Source organism: Protobothrops mucrosquamatus, unplaced genomic scaffold, assembly GCF_001527695.2.
Source record: "Protobothrops mucrosquamatus isolate PMUCROS unplaced genomic scaffold, P.Mucros_1.0 scaffold470, whole genome shotgun sequence".
NCBI lineage: Eukaryota > Metazoa > Chordata > Lepidosauria > Squamata > Viperidae > Protobothrops > Protobothrops mucrosquamatus.
Genome location: NW_015386791.1, coordinates 225,763 through 240,831, shown reverse-complemented (window position 1 = coordinate 240,831; position 15,069 = coordinate 225,763). Strand labels below are relative to the sequence as shown.

At 37.1% G+C, this 15,069-nt stretch overlaps 1 protein-coding gene across 1 annotated transcript; it reads left to right on the top strand.

Annotated features, from left to right (window-relative positions):
• The first annotated feature begins 5,045 nt into the window (after nucleotides 1-5,045).
• On the top strand, nucleotides 5,046-13,991 carry LOC107288056 (membrane primary amine oxidase-like). Its single transcript, XM_015816632.2, has 4 exons — nucleotides 5,046-6,612; nucleotides 8,848-9,136; nucleotides 11,555-11,684; nucleotides 13,707-13,991. Exons 1-4 carry the CDS (start codon nucleotides 5,046-5,048, stop codon nucleotides 13,989-13,991), a joined length of 2,271 nt encoding a protein of 756 aa, XP_015672118.2.
• Nucleotides 13,992-15,069: the final 1,078 nt, after the last annotated feature.

The window sequence follows — 15,069 nt, the reverse complement described above, 5'->3', positions numbered from 1 at the left end:
ACTGACTCAGTTATATTATCTTACTCAGCAGATCTTTAAAAATTTATACACATTTCAGTGGGCTATATAAAAATATCCAGTTCTACTACTATTGTCAGCATATGTTCAGAACCATTTCCTCCAATCAATTTTTTTTACTGAATAAACAGTTTTCCCAACTCTTCTTAAACATGATTGCAGATGTGTGGCCCAGTATGAGGTGGAGGACCATAATGAAGGACCCTGATCTTGAAGTGTATGCAAATGAAATGGAGCAAAAAATGAAAAAGAAATTAAAAGAAATCTTATTCTATTGATTAAGATTAAGAAAAGAGATGTAGAGATGGCCAAGCTGAGCCACAGGGAAGGGTCAAATGCATTATCAGTCTCAAGTTCCTTCAGGTCCACAAGAGATCTAAATCTAGCCCACCTACTGTCAACTCACTTTAATCACTAGTAGTTCATTAGTAGATTCTTGTAGAGAGCTTTAGCATACAATAAGCCTATATAGTCTTTGAACTGCTTGGACTCCTGATTTCCTGTTCTTGACAGGAACTGGAATTGGCAGCAATGAACAGCTAATCACAGTACATTAAACACAAGCTCTGTAAATACAGGGTCAGTAAGGACTTCAAGACAAGCTGCCATGGGGAGTTTGCATTGATTCCAATCAAATCCTACTGCTCTTTGGCACTGATCACATTCAATTCTATTGAAGCAGCCCAACCAAGCAGAAAATAATCAATACACAGATTTTTTCCCATTTTACAAAGTTCATTTATTCCCCACTATGGAATGTTAAACTCACTTTCAATTCAAAATATCAATGGATTTCATAAATGTTGGTTATCTTGTATTTAGATAACCTTCAGATGCAGCAGACAAGTTAGATTGATGAAGTTGGTGGACATTTACAAGTAAATGGGTATAGAGCTGATCTTAAATTACATCAACATGAATGTGTTGCAAAATTCATCTACAACCAGTGAACATTTCTTAGGAGACGAAGAAGGGTATGTGGTTCTTCCAGTGGGGATATGGTTACAACTACCTATTGAGCCCCACCCATCCTTCCTGTTTGCACTGGAAATTTTGGAGTTATGTGATGATCCCTTGTGTTTTCTATGAATTACTGTACATTCCACTTGTAACTTAAGATACCTGCGCAAAAGAAAGGGAAGAAGTAGCAAAGACCATTTATTCATGATTCATAAGGTCTTAGATGCCAGATTTTACACGTATTCCTACAGCTATTTTGCCTATTAAGCATGTTCTCAAAATCCCAGATGTGGTTACTAGCCCAAAAAGCTGCTGTCTCTGGTTTAGCATGTTCTGCAAGCACAATTAATATCTAAAGTTGTTAATGACCATTAAATCACTCAGCAAATGTATTTTAATGAAGACAATACCGGAACAAATTTGCTTGTAAACAATTATTATACATTTAATTTTTTGCATACACAGAGGATTTGTCCTTTTCCTTGTTGAATTGTACTTGATATAAAATCTACTTGTTTCCAGTTTTGAGCCATTATGGAAGAGGAACAAGCATTACTGCATGAGACTGAGACTGATCTGAAACAAAACATGGCAGGTTGCAAGAATGTTATGGAAAACAATATACAAACAAAACCTTAATAATTAAAAGAGGTAAACAAGCAACAAACCAAAAGAATGCCTTATATAACTTTCCTATATTGGATTTACAAAAGCTTAAAGCTTTGAAGAATTTTTCTGAGAAGGGACAAAGAAAAAATGAAAAGAAATAGAGTGCTAGGACATTATTTGAAGGGATTAAAGATTAAAATTCTTAAAAGTAAAAGAAAGGACTAAAAAGTTGGTATATTTCTTCAAGGCCAGAGTAGAAGTGTTGTTATCTCAGATAACTCTTAATAGACTTTTGCTGATCAGGACTGAATGAGAAGGCTTTAAAGGATTTGTTTATAGATAAGAGATGGGACATATAAAGAAGAGATCATTTGTTGCATTGTAAGACAAGATGGTAAAAGTTACTAAAATTGGTTATATTTGTGATGAAGAGGAAGTCATTTCTTTATATGTTTTTTCTTTTTCTTTACCACAATCTTAATTTTTGTCTATTTTCTATCCCGCCTTCCATTTTTACTTTTCTGCACTATCTTTCTTTTTATTCTTTATTTTTTTTAGCTTATATTAGTTTTTATCTTTTTAATTGTAACGTTTAACCAAATTAGTATTAAAAAAATACAAATCAGTCTTGTTTCCAATTGAAAAGAATACCTAGGGTGCCATCACTGAGAAGCCATGACCCGTGAGATGACATTGTTTAATAGAAGAGACCTGGAGCAGGCCCTCTCTTATAGTGGGTGGGCATAAACAATAGGAGAAGGTGGTCCCACAAGTAGCCTGGCCTTATGACTCTGAGAGCTTTATAGGTGATCATCACCACCTTGAATTGCACCAAAAAGATTACCTGGAGCCAAATCCAATCAGAAGGTGCTAGGTAGGAGACACCCTGATCAAGGCCTCCTAGTCCTGGCATGGGTGTAATTGGTACACAAGAAGAACCTGTGCAAACACTTTTCTGTCCATGGCTGTCACCTGTTCACTGAGCAGGAGTTGAAATTTCAAGAAGACCCCCAGCTTGTACACCAGGTTTAACCCAAAGAAAAGAAGGTTATGAGATGGTATGAAAGCAGTCTTTCAAAATCTAAGGGATTGTTACAGAAAGGAAGATGTAGATTTATTATCCTGAAGACAGGATAGGACCTGGGCAAGAGGTTAGGAAGAACCATTTGTTAGAGGCTTTGCAGCCTGTCTCCTGGAATCATATTATGCCAAGTTTTCAAACCAAGGTTGTTTGGGCAGTTGGACTAGAAGATTTCCAAAGCAATAGATTCCCAAGAGAATAAGGGATACTCAAAGACAATATCATTTCTTGGCTACAAAGCTGATTGCAAAAGGAGTAAATTTTAGATGGCTGATGCCAGAAGGGATTTTAATCAATTGGAATAATACAAGATATTGTTTGGACTCAGTGTGGAAGGCAGAGGATTTTGATGAAAGATATAGAGCATTTCTGGGAGAAAGAACACAATATCAACAAGAGGATGGAAAAAGCCAGAAACAAACAGAACAAACAATAGAGGAAACAATTACACAAGTGGAAGAAGAAAAAGAGAAGATGAATCAAGAACATGAGGGAATAGTAAAAGAGCAGAGGATTACGAGATCAACAAGATCTAAATATAAGTAAACCAAAATGGAGAAGGAAAATGGAATTTTTTCAGTGAAAAATGGATTGAATTCCCCATCAAAAAGGAAAAGAATTTTCAAACAACTACAGAAATTAAACATTGATATAATTTGTTTGCAAGAGACACACATAAAAACATCATAAATTTTCGAAAAATCCAAAACTTGGAAAACTTTATTATACATCAGCTCAACAACAACAAAAAAGAGGAGTAGTTATATATGTCAAAGAGACAATCGATTCCAAAATGATTTATGCAGATGAAGAAGGAAGAATATTAATGGTAGAAATATTTTTAAATAAAAAACAGATATTTTTGATAGCAATATACGCACCAAATAATAAACAAGAAGAATTTTATCAAAACCTTCACAGAAAAATACTAGAAATGGAATATCAAAATATATGCTTAATTGGGGATTTCAATGCAATAGTAGATGGGATATTAGAATATAAAAGCAGTAAATCAGGGAAACAAGGAAGAAAAAGATTACCTAAGACTTTTTTCAATATGATAGAGGAAATTGATATACAAGATATCTGGAGAGAAATGAACCCAGGAAAATCACAATACATATTTTATTCTAATAGTCATAAATCTTGGTCCAGAATTGATATGAATTGGATGACACCTGAATTAAGGGTTAGCATGCAGGAAATTGAAATAGAATTGGATACTTGGGCAGATCATAACCCCTTAAAAATGGTATGGAAAGGAATGCAGAAAAAATTAAGATGGACTTTGAATCAATCTATATTAAAAGAGAAAGAATTTATAGACTTAGCAACAAAAGAAATGGAATTTTTCTTCAAAGAAAATAAAAAAGAAGATGCAACATTACAAAATGTATGGGATACAGCCAAAGCATATTTTCGAGGCGTAGCAATAACATACATGGCGAAAAAAAATAAAGAAAAGAGACAACAATGTCAGTTGTTAAGAGAAGAATTTAAAAAATTAGAACTTGAACTACAAAAAATATTGAAAAGACAAATGGAAATAATAAAACATAAATTAAATGTCATAGAATCAGAAAACTGGCACAACAAATTAAAAGGGCAAAGCAAAACTTTTTTGAAAATGCAAAAAAACCAGGAAGATGGTTAGCTTATAAACTTAAAAAACAGAAGGAGAAAAAATTGATAAACAATTTAGTAGATGAAAAAGGCTGTTTACAATTTAAAAATGAAGACATGAAAAAGATAATTAAAGAATACTATGAGAAACTATATGACAAGTAAGAAACTCCATGGGAGAAAATGACTCAGTACAGCATCTACCCAACCATACTTCAGTTGGAAGAAATGAATTATGTTGAATGCTGACAACTCACAAAATGATTAAGGGCTGGCACAAGAGTGTTCAGAAGTTCTTTGGATTGCATTTCTTCAAAACAGAAAATTGGTGTTTCACTACAATTTGCATAAAGGTCTCCTCCCTTTTAAACAATGTATAATTTCCTGATACCAGCAGCAGATTACTGAGTGCATTGTAAGAGACTGCACACCAATTTTTTTAAAAAGGAACAATCTCATTTGAATTGAACTCAGCATCTAGTTGGTTTAGAAGTGTCCTGCCATTGCCTTCTTTTGACTTTTAACTAATGAAAAAAGGAGTATCTTGACTAGATGGTAAGTTTATTGAAGATGTGAACATATCATTGCTATTTTTGCACAATTTCTGGAATGTTCTATAATTGCATTTGAATTTATACTTTTGAAACTTACATGCTCAACAAGTCTTTTGAATATGTGTGTCCAGGACTAAAAACATATTATTTAGGATTTAACAAACTCTTTTCTCTGTGTTTCTGTGTACAGGTTTGGGAAAATGAATTCGAAAGTAATTTATTCCGTCATAGCAATATGCCTCACCATCATTATCATCTTAGTTTTGGTTTTCCAAAATAGAGGAGAAAAACCTATGGGTTGTCAGAGCTCTTCCCGGGGGGAAGAGGAAAGCAGTCAGGATCCTGCCAGCCAGGTATTTCGAGATTTAATTCCAGAAGAGATGATGCAAGTAAAAAAGTATTTACAATCCAGCCTGGGAGTGAGACTGGTAGATGTGTCAAAAGCCAAGCCATCAGACAACTGCATCTATTCCATCACCTTGCAACTGCCCCCCAAAGCAGCAGTGCTACAATTCCTAGATTATCAAGGGGTTAAGCCTGCACGGGAAGCTCTGGTTGTGGTTCATTTTGGAAATCAGCCAGTCCCGAATGTCACTGAATTTGTAGTAGGTCCTCTTCCAAAGCCAAAGTATCATCAAGATATTACATTGCCGAAATATGGAAAAATGTTGCCTTATTTCCAAAGGATGCCTTTGATAAATGATGTGGCTAAAATATATAAAATGTTGCTGCTGAAGGAATATTTCAAGGCCCCAAAATTCATGATAAAAGCCCTTAATTATCCAGCAAAAATTTTCATGTTCAATTTTGCATTGCCAGGGCTAAAATCAGGAGATCGCAAAATCTGGCTAAATCACTTACAGTATACTCCTGGCAGCTATTTGCATCCAGTTGGATTAGAGATCCAAGTGGACATTAGCAGCCTGGATCATTCTCAGTGGAAGGTGGTAAATGTATTTTATAATGGGCAATATTTTGAGGACATGAAAGATATCGAAAAACAATTCAATATGGGAAAGGTTAAAGTAAACAAGGTTAAAACACCCCCCCTTGATGGGGGATACTCATCACTGAAGCAGAGAGTCCCACCACAAGAACCAAGTCCTTTGCATTATGAACCTCGTGGACCACGATATAGAATTCAGAATAACCATGTTACCTTCATGGACTGGAGTTTGGCTTTTGGAATTGATATCTACAGAGGACCACGTATGTTTGATGTCAGATTTAGAGGAGAGAGGATAATCTATGAGTTAAGTTTACAAGATGCAAGTATTATCTATGGCTCCAATAGTCCTACAATGATGTCTATCAGATCTATGGACATGGTCTTTGGATTTGGGTCTAGAATGTTCACATTCACCCAAGGGGTGGATTGCCCCTACCTGGCTACTTACCTGGATGTACACACTTTTCTTGATACTTCATCTCCTAAGACTCGTAAAAAGGCCATGTGCATCTTTGAACAGAATTCTGAGTTGCCTCTGAGACGTCATTTTGAAAGCATCCAGTCTCCATTTTATGGAGGGTTGTCTGACTCATGTCTGGTTATCAGATTCATATCTGCACTTGGCAACTATAACTATATCTGGAACTTTGCTTTTCATCAAAATGGAGCTGTTGGTGTCCATGTTATTGCCAGCGGATACATTCTAACTGCTTTTTACTTTGATGATGCTGCAAACTTTGGTAACAGAGTCCAAGAGTGGGCAGCAGGATCAATTCACACCCACAATATTAATTTCAAAGTGGATATGGACATTGGTGGTGAGTGGCAGCTTACTTTGTGATATTTTAAAAACTCCAGTGATTTCTAAGCCTGACATGACTTATTGTACAGTGGTTTTTTGAAAATGTTTGCATCCCTTCTTTGGGGTGGATGTAATTTTGATTATGAGGAAGTGAGAAAAGTCTCATGCTTCAGTTTGAATTGACAACATTATCTGTATCTAACCATCTTTTTAAGATTTGAGAGTTAGTGAGACAGCATATTCCATGTGTTTTTCTATCTCTCTAGGGAATATGTTTTAATTGCTTAATTTTATTTCCTTGAATGAAAAGTATCTCTCTGGATGACAAATTAAACATTAAACATTGTGTAGAATCCAGAGCAGTTGCTCCTACTGCCCCAAGAGGTGAAAAAAAGATTGTACATTCTGGCTGATATTTATTAGGAACTGAGCCTGTTCGGCTTTTAGATCCTTGCTCCAAAGAGATATTATTCCCTCACTTCTTGGTTGGTTTACTTGCAGAACTACCTGGAAATAACATTTGTATTTCTTTTCATATGTAGCCTTGCTACATAAAGCTTCTTTTTATTGTGGTTGATAACAGAGCTGCAAAACCGGCCAGTTTTTCCTGATTTTCTGATTCTAACTTCTGGGGCAATAGACATGAGGTCTGCTGCTTCTTTTGTGTGACAACTTTTCAACTATTTGAAGACTGATAACATGTCTTTCATTAGTTGTCTTTTCTGTAGACTAAACATATCCAGATAGTTTGACTATTCCTCACAGGGCTGAGTTTCCAGATCTTTTACTGCCTTAGTAACCTCCTCTGAACTTGCTCCAGTTTATTATTCTACTTTTTGAATTATTGGGCCCCTAACTGGTGGTGTCTGACCAGGGAAAAAGAAGATAAACAATTATTTCTTATGTTTTGGAGCCCATGCTCCTGTAATGCACCCCAAGATAGCATTTGGCTTTTTAATATCTGCATCGTAATGCTGGCTCAGGGCTAATTTGTGGTTGGCAAGAATACCCAGATCCCTTTCACAAGTATTAATGCCAAGCCTGCTCCTCTCCATTCTACCCTTGTACCATAGAATTGTGCTAGCTAGATGCAGAACTTTACATTTCTCTATATTCTCCTATTCCCCTCTCCCTATTGCTTGAAACAGTCTAGAGCTCTTTGACTTTTCCTTTATTTAACACTAGCTGTACCCAGCCACGCGTTGCTGTGGCTCAGTCTGGTAAAAGCGTGTGTTGCTTTTACATCCAACAGATGGTGCTGTTTTTCAAAAAGCATGTTTTTACCTGTCACAGGTGTAACATTTATATAATATAGGTATATAAAAACATGTGCGTATTCAAATGCAACGTGTCAAAATTTCAAAGCAATCGATGAAGAACATTTGGAGATTTAAGATTTTGAACAAACGAACATTTACATTTTTATTTATATAGATGTTAGCATCTGTGAAATAATAAAAACTGAACAAGAAAAACTAGTAGTATTTCTTGGAGGAAAAGTGAAGTGAAAATGCATTCTTGCCTTCTGAATTATCTTCAATTCTCCTTTCTTAATATTCTTTTATATAGATTCTCCTCTAGAACCCTGTACACTTTGAGGCCAAAGTAACACTACTCAGTCAATTACCTGTTTTACGAGTTCATTTTCTCTTTGAAGAATAACATTTTAAAGAAACTCAGCAAAAATCATCTCCCTAGAATATCTTATTTCTGCCTCCAAATTAATTTTTTTTCATTGAAAATGCCAGATTGTGAAAGAAGAGAGGTGAAATAGTTTAGAATGAATGAGGGTGGATAAGGCTCCGCTGAGTTTGTATATACAAGAATAATGCTAATCCCATTGTGCCATTGTACATGTACAATATTTGCCCCCCTCTAATACTGTCAGAAATGAAGAAGACTAACCATAGACTAATGTGGCTCTCCTCCTACAATATTTGAAATAGAATGGTAATTAAATAAGGTCAAACCATTATCTTCAACTTTATTAATCTTTTATCTTTAGGTTATTTTGACAACCTGCTATTTAATGTTTGTGCTGCTTTTAATTAGCATCTACAATTTCCCACAATGACTTTAGATTTGTTCATATTCATGTTGAAAATCAAACTATATACAGTATATAATCTTATCATAACTGCATTTTTGTGTCACTCTGTAGAAAACTTTAAGAAGCTGAAAAATGCAGCAGGAGCAATTTGATCTATGCTGCTAATCAAAAACTAATGGATGTATTTGCTTTCCTTCTGAGGTGTGAGCAATATGCTGGTTGGCAATGACATGACCTTTGAGACACTGCAGGCCCCTTGGAGCCCAGAACATAAGATCTATCGAATGAAGAAGGTGAGCAAAGTTTTCCACACTGAAAACCAAGCTGCATTCCGCCTCCATGATGCCATGCCCAAGTACATTTATTTTGCTGCCAATGACAGCAGCAATAAGTGGGGCCATGAAAAAGGCTACCGGATTCAGATAGTCAGCTTTTCTGGAGACCATCTATCAGAATCTGATCCATTGGAGCCAGCCTTCAGTTGGGGCAGGTAAGCCGACAATTTCTATCAATCAAAATTTCTCAGACTGATGACTATTGCCTTGCAATAGTATAAAATGCATTCTGGGTTCTTCTGGGTTATACTGAAGCTGTTAATAATGCTAAGAATGTTTGGGTAATGATTTACTCTTCCCCAAGAAATGTAGCTACAGAACATGTAAAGATCTCAGTTAACAATGGTGATTGAGACCAGAATTCCCATCACTAAGAGAGATGATTGTAAAAAGTAATGTCATGTTACTGCTTTGCTTAGCAATGGCAATCCCACCAGTCCCCATTGCCACTTTCAAACAAGAATGCAGGCTATTAAGCAGGGAGGTCCGTGAGAAATTGCAATTTTCAGGTGACTCACAAGCTGGCTGGTAGGTAGGTAAGTGGCTGCTTCTAGGTGTAGAAAGTGCACGAATGTGTGCAGGTAGCTGGTGCAGTGTGAGTGTAATGGGACTGGGAAGGCTGCTGCCTAGTGTGGGAGACTTACCAGAGTAACTCATGACTTTCCCTACCAGCTTCTCATTTGACTCTGCTGGAAGAGGCTGGCATGGTAGTTGTAAATGGTGATAATTTGATTGTAGGATGCTGCAACTGTTGTAAATGTGAGCTGGTAACTAAGAGTGCAGATTGCAATCATGTGACTGTGAGGGTGCCGGAATTTCAAGGATCAGTAGTTAAGTAGTACTTATTCAACACTATCATAACTTTGAATAGTCACTGAACCAGGAATAGTTAACAAAGAACTACCTGTAAAGGTCCACTAGACAGTTCATAACAACTTTTGTTTGGTTTCCTCTAAACTTATAATCCCTACATCTCTCCCAGACTATTTGTACTTCTTTTTATTAACCTTTGGGATGGAGCAAGCGGCATTTACCAAATCTGGGATATTTGAGTTGGGACCTTAGCAATTGTGTAGCTATGTGAAAAGAGAAATTGGAAGACTATGATCCAGTTTTTAAATCTAGTTTGTGGGTTCTGACTGCCCATAGGTTAGGTTTTAAATAGACATTACAACATGGTCTACTGAAAGCAGATGATCATGCCCTAATTTGCTTTCTGTAATACATCACACATAGGGTTACTCTTTAAAAAAAATAATTGATTAGAAATAACAACAACACCACTCCATTAGTTCATTACATGCACACTTGTATTGGTTACTAGGGCATTTCTTGGTACAAAGTGCCCATATTAACATTTACAATACTAAAAAACTTGGGGTCAGTATATGTAAATAATTGCCTTTGCCACGATGAGTTCAGACCATTTGTTAAGATATGATCAACTGATAGGCCTTATGATAAAATAAATTAAGTGAGATAGGCACAAGAGAAAGGTACTTTTCAACAGTGGGCCCCTTCTTTATGAAGCTTCCTTCTACAGTTATACATGATGATTTCAGTTCAGATCTTCAAAAATTCTTGGAAACTCACTTGTCCCTGTTTATTTTGTTAGAATTTTGTTTCATTGATTATGATTATGAAAGATGGTCTTCTACATATGACCACAATTAAACCCAAAATTTCTGTTGCTAGGCAAGACAGTTGTTAAGTGAGTTTTGCCCCGTTTTATGATCTTTTTGCCACAGTTGTTAAGTGAATCACTGCAGTTGTTAAGTAAATCATTTGGTCATTAAGCAAATTTGGCTTCCCCTATTGACTTTGCTTGTTAGAAGCTGGCTGGAAAGGTTACAGATGGTGATCACATGGCCCTGAGACACCACAACTGTCATAAATATATGCCCAGGGCTTTTTTTCAGCCGGAACGCGGCGGAACCGCGTTCCGGCACCTTTTTCCGGGCCGGCCGCACCGGGCGCAACATCTGGGGGGGCGCGCTCGCACTCGCAGCTCTCTGCCCCTGCCTGGCTCACAACCGCGGCCATAGGGAGGCTCGGTCGGCGCGCCCCTGGCCCATTTCCTAGGCGACCCTGCCCGAGCAAGAAGCGGCAGAGAATCCAGAGGCTCTCACGCCGGCGCCCTCAAAGCCAAACGTGGGCGTGGCCAGGTTTGGGTGGGGGCGTGGCCAGGTTTGGGTGGGGGCGTGGCCAGGGGAGGGAGGTGAGTTCCACCACCTTTTCTCTGAGAAAAAAAGCCCTGTATATGCCAGTTGCCAAGTGTCTGAATTTTGATCACGGGGATGCTGCAATGGTCGTAAGTATGAAAATTGGTCATAAGTCACTTTTTTCAGTAGCGTTGTAACTACGAAAAGTAACTATACAAATGGTTGTAAGTCAAGGGCTATCTGTATTGTATTCCTTCAGTTTGACGCTTCAAATTTCTCTTACAATAATTTTATCCTGTCTTTCCATGCTGCCTTCCTGTGGCCATATATGAAATCGTAGCTTGTGTACTTTTAAAAGAAAATAAATAAAACAAGATTTTCCCACAATGTCACTGTGGCTTTGCTTTTCAGGTACAAGTTAGCTGTCACAAAGCGGAAGGAGGAAGAGCCGACCAGTAACAGTGTCTACAGCCAAATGGATCCATGGCATCCTCCTGTTGCCTTTTCTGACTTCATAAACAATGAGACCATTGTCAATCAGGTGAGTCATGAGGATCCAACATAGTAAGGAAAACTGTGTTTTTCCGCTCTACAGTTTTAGTGGTTTTTCCACTGTCAGAGGCCAGAGCAACTAAAAATGGAATCTCAATATATCTGGAGGAACATATATCAGGATGGAAAAGAGACCAAAAATCACTCAGAAGTTGGGCAAATGCTATGAATGGTTTTAATGGTATTAATGGGAAAGATGGGGCAAAGAGATGCTGCCTAAGGAATGAGAGTGTCCCTTGTGCCCAACTTACAGCTGGAGTTTGCAACTGAAGCCTCTCTATTCCCCCCCCAGCAGCATTGCTTACAAGCAGTGCAAGCTTACCCACCTCCTTCCTCCAAAGCTGAAGAAGAGAAAGTCCCTTCTGAGCCTCTTGCCCCACCCACTATCCCAGCTGCTGTCTGTGCTGTCTCTTATTTGACCATTCCCTAGGCAGCATCTCTTTGACTCATCTCCCAAGGCCTTCCCACATAATATTACAATGGGTGTTTTTATTGAATGAAGCATTTGTATGAGCTACCCTGAGAAGCAATGACTCAGTGATTAAAGACCCTGAGCTTGTCAACTGGAAAACTGACAGCCTGGGTTCGAGACCCAAGCGCTGTGCAATGGAGTGAGTTCCCATTCCTTGTCCCAGCTCCTTCCCACCTAGCAGCTCAAAAGCATGCAAATGTGAGCAGATAAATGGGTACCACTTTGGTAGGAAAGTAACAGTGTTCCATGTGCCTTTGGCGTATAACCATGCTGGCCACATAATCACAGAAAATGTCAGACAATGCTGTCTCTCTCGGCCAAGAAACAGAGATGAGCACACTGTGTCCTAGAGTTAGACATGACTGAACAGAGAAACTTTTTATGAGCTATCCCTCACACATTTTCAAAGCTGTTTACAATGAAATATAAACAAATAAAATGATTAGGTTAGAAAAATTGTCAGCAGCATTCTCCGGTGTGAAGAGACCATACTTAAGCCATAAACACTGCAAAAAATGATTTAGTCTCTAGCAGAAATAAACAAGAGATAAAAAAACAGCTTTATTTTTATTTTTTTAAATAAAACAGTGGTTTAGTCTAGAAAAAGAAATGGCTCATAAGTTTTAAAATTGCCTTCTTTTAAGTTATGTAGTTATATTTATCCCTTGTTTATAAAAACACCCTGTAATTAATTCTTTTTATGCTGGAGAATAATTATGCTGGATAATAATGATCTGCTACTATTACCCAACAAAAGATATAGTCACTATAAGTGAGATGGGAAGCTATACAAATACGATAACTAAACAAACAGCCCTGATGAATCTTTGAAATCCAATTTGGAAAATTCATTTTGCAGCTGTTTTAAAATGACAATCAATTCAAAAGGTTAGATTATCTCTGAAGACAGATTGGGCAAAGAAATGCATTATGAGACAAACATATTTTAAAACCATTTTATGATATTCTAAACACAAATGCAAAGAGAACATTTTCAGTGAAAAAGCAGGGGCAAAGAGTACTGGAATTTGTTTTCACTATCAATTTGTAAAAAATCGTGTATTTTTTTTCTCTACCCCACCCAGTTCTAATAAATTAAATTTCAATACTGGAAATAATTCTGACAGGAATAGAGTAATAATCTTTGGGAAATTTGCTTAGAGGCAAATTGGCTGTTTCCGATTTCCCAGCATAGATGCTACCCTTCCTGCCTCCATTCACCTCAAACCATACTAAGATTATTATGAGCTTATTTATTTTAAAATTATCATGAGCTGGATTCATATTTGTCATTAAACAAAATTGCTTTTTAGTATCATTCCTATTGTGGATGAAAAAAGGAAGACTCTCCTCAGATTTGCAATGATCACTACATCCTTACCTCTGAGGAGAATATTGTGCTATCACATTGTTCCTTTAGGTCTATCAGATCATAGTCACATCTTTCAGCAACCTCTGAATCTTACCGAGTCAGTTCTTCCTTCCTGTGTTAGCTCAGCACTTAACAGGATTTTTAAAATTATTATTTCTCTTTCACAGGATCTGGTTGCCTGGATCAATGCTGGCTTTTTACATATTCCACATGCTGAGGATGTGCCCAACACTGCAACCCTTGGGAATGTGGTTGGTTTCTTCTTGAAACCATACAATTATTTTGATGACGACCCTTCCATGTTTTCTCCAGACAGTGTTTACTTCAACAGCCTGCAGGACTCCCTTTCCTGCGAGGCCAACCAACTTGCCTGTCTGGCAAAAATAGCTTCATGTTTGCCCACTTTCCCCTCTTTCACTTATGAGGGCTTTAAAAACCTAACAACTTTCTAATATCTTCTAGTTTTTGATAGATGGATTGGATGCAGGAAAGGTCAATTGGAAATCAATGTGACATATATAAGACAAGCAGCTTCTAATCCTGAAGAGTATCTTATAGTGTCTTAGAAACATGATTCTCATGTTGTACTTGCAATGTTGTATGCATTTATGAGTTTTTCTGAATACAATTCTATAAAAAAAAAACTGTGAATATATAACAATATGCTGATTCTGTAAACTGCTTAGAGAGGGCTGTAAACTCTGTGAAGCGGTATGTAAGTCTAAAGACTATTGCTAAGTACTATAACTTTCCAAAGTGTTGAGAGCCAGAACTGTCAGAAATAAGAAAAAGATACCGTTAAGTCAAATCAAATCTGGCAACTGGATCCCTACAATTTTTTTAATATGTTCATGAAAGTGATTTCCAATTGCCACTTTTGGAATATCCTTTTCTTCTTTATAACTTCCCAGTCTAGTCTACAATCCACGAATCCCCAGTCTGTTTCCCCTTATTTTTATTAATCAGGGCCAACCTTGTTTAGCTTCAGAGATAAGCCAGGTGCTGATTTTGTCAGAATTAATATATTTTCAAGACTAATTTCTAACTCAAATATAAACATGCCATATGAAGATGCCTGGTTGCTCTTTTGGAACTATCTGGGACTGCCTATGAAGCAAAAGCTGAAGTCTAACATTGAAAGAGAGCATAAACCACATCATAAACCTGATTCCTTCTCTGCTTTATCTTTTCTGTGAGTGATGTTCCTTCTAAGTTGAATTCTGGATCATGGTGTAGGCATGTTCCTCTGCATAGGTATACAGACTCTTCTCATGATACATCTGCAGAAAGCTCATTTTACAGAGAATTTATTATTCTTCCTTGCTGCATTGTGAACTTCCCACTATGCAGAGACCCTAATATTTAGATTCAGCGATATGAAGCTGGCACAGAAATCAATTTTCTTAAAAGAGCGAATTAATATTTATATTGGGGAATCCCAAGCTCCATTTTTTGAAGGAAGAACTGTGAACAAGGACATAGTGCAGTGAACAAAACTTTATCCAACTGAACATTGACCCATTATAATTC

Coding starts and splice junctions, on each gene's coding strand:
- LOC107288056 (XM_015816632.2), top strand. CDS start 5,046: ATGAATTCGAAAGTAATTTATTCCGTCATAGCAATATGCCTCACCATC. Junction 6,613..8,847: donor AGTGGATATGGACATTGGTG/GTGAGTGGCAGC, acceptor TTTCCTTCTGAG/GTGTGAGCAATATGCTGGTT. Junction 9,137..11,554: donor CCAGCCTTCAGTTGGGGCAG/GTAAGCCGACAA, acceptor TTTGCTTTTCAG/GTACAAGTTAGCTGTCACAA.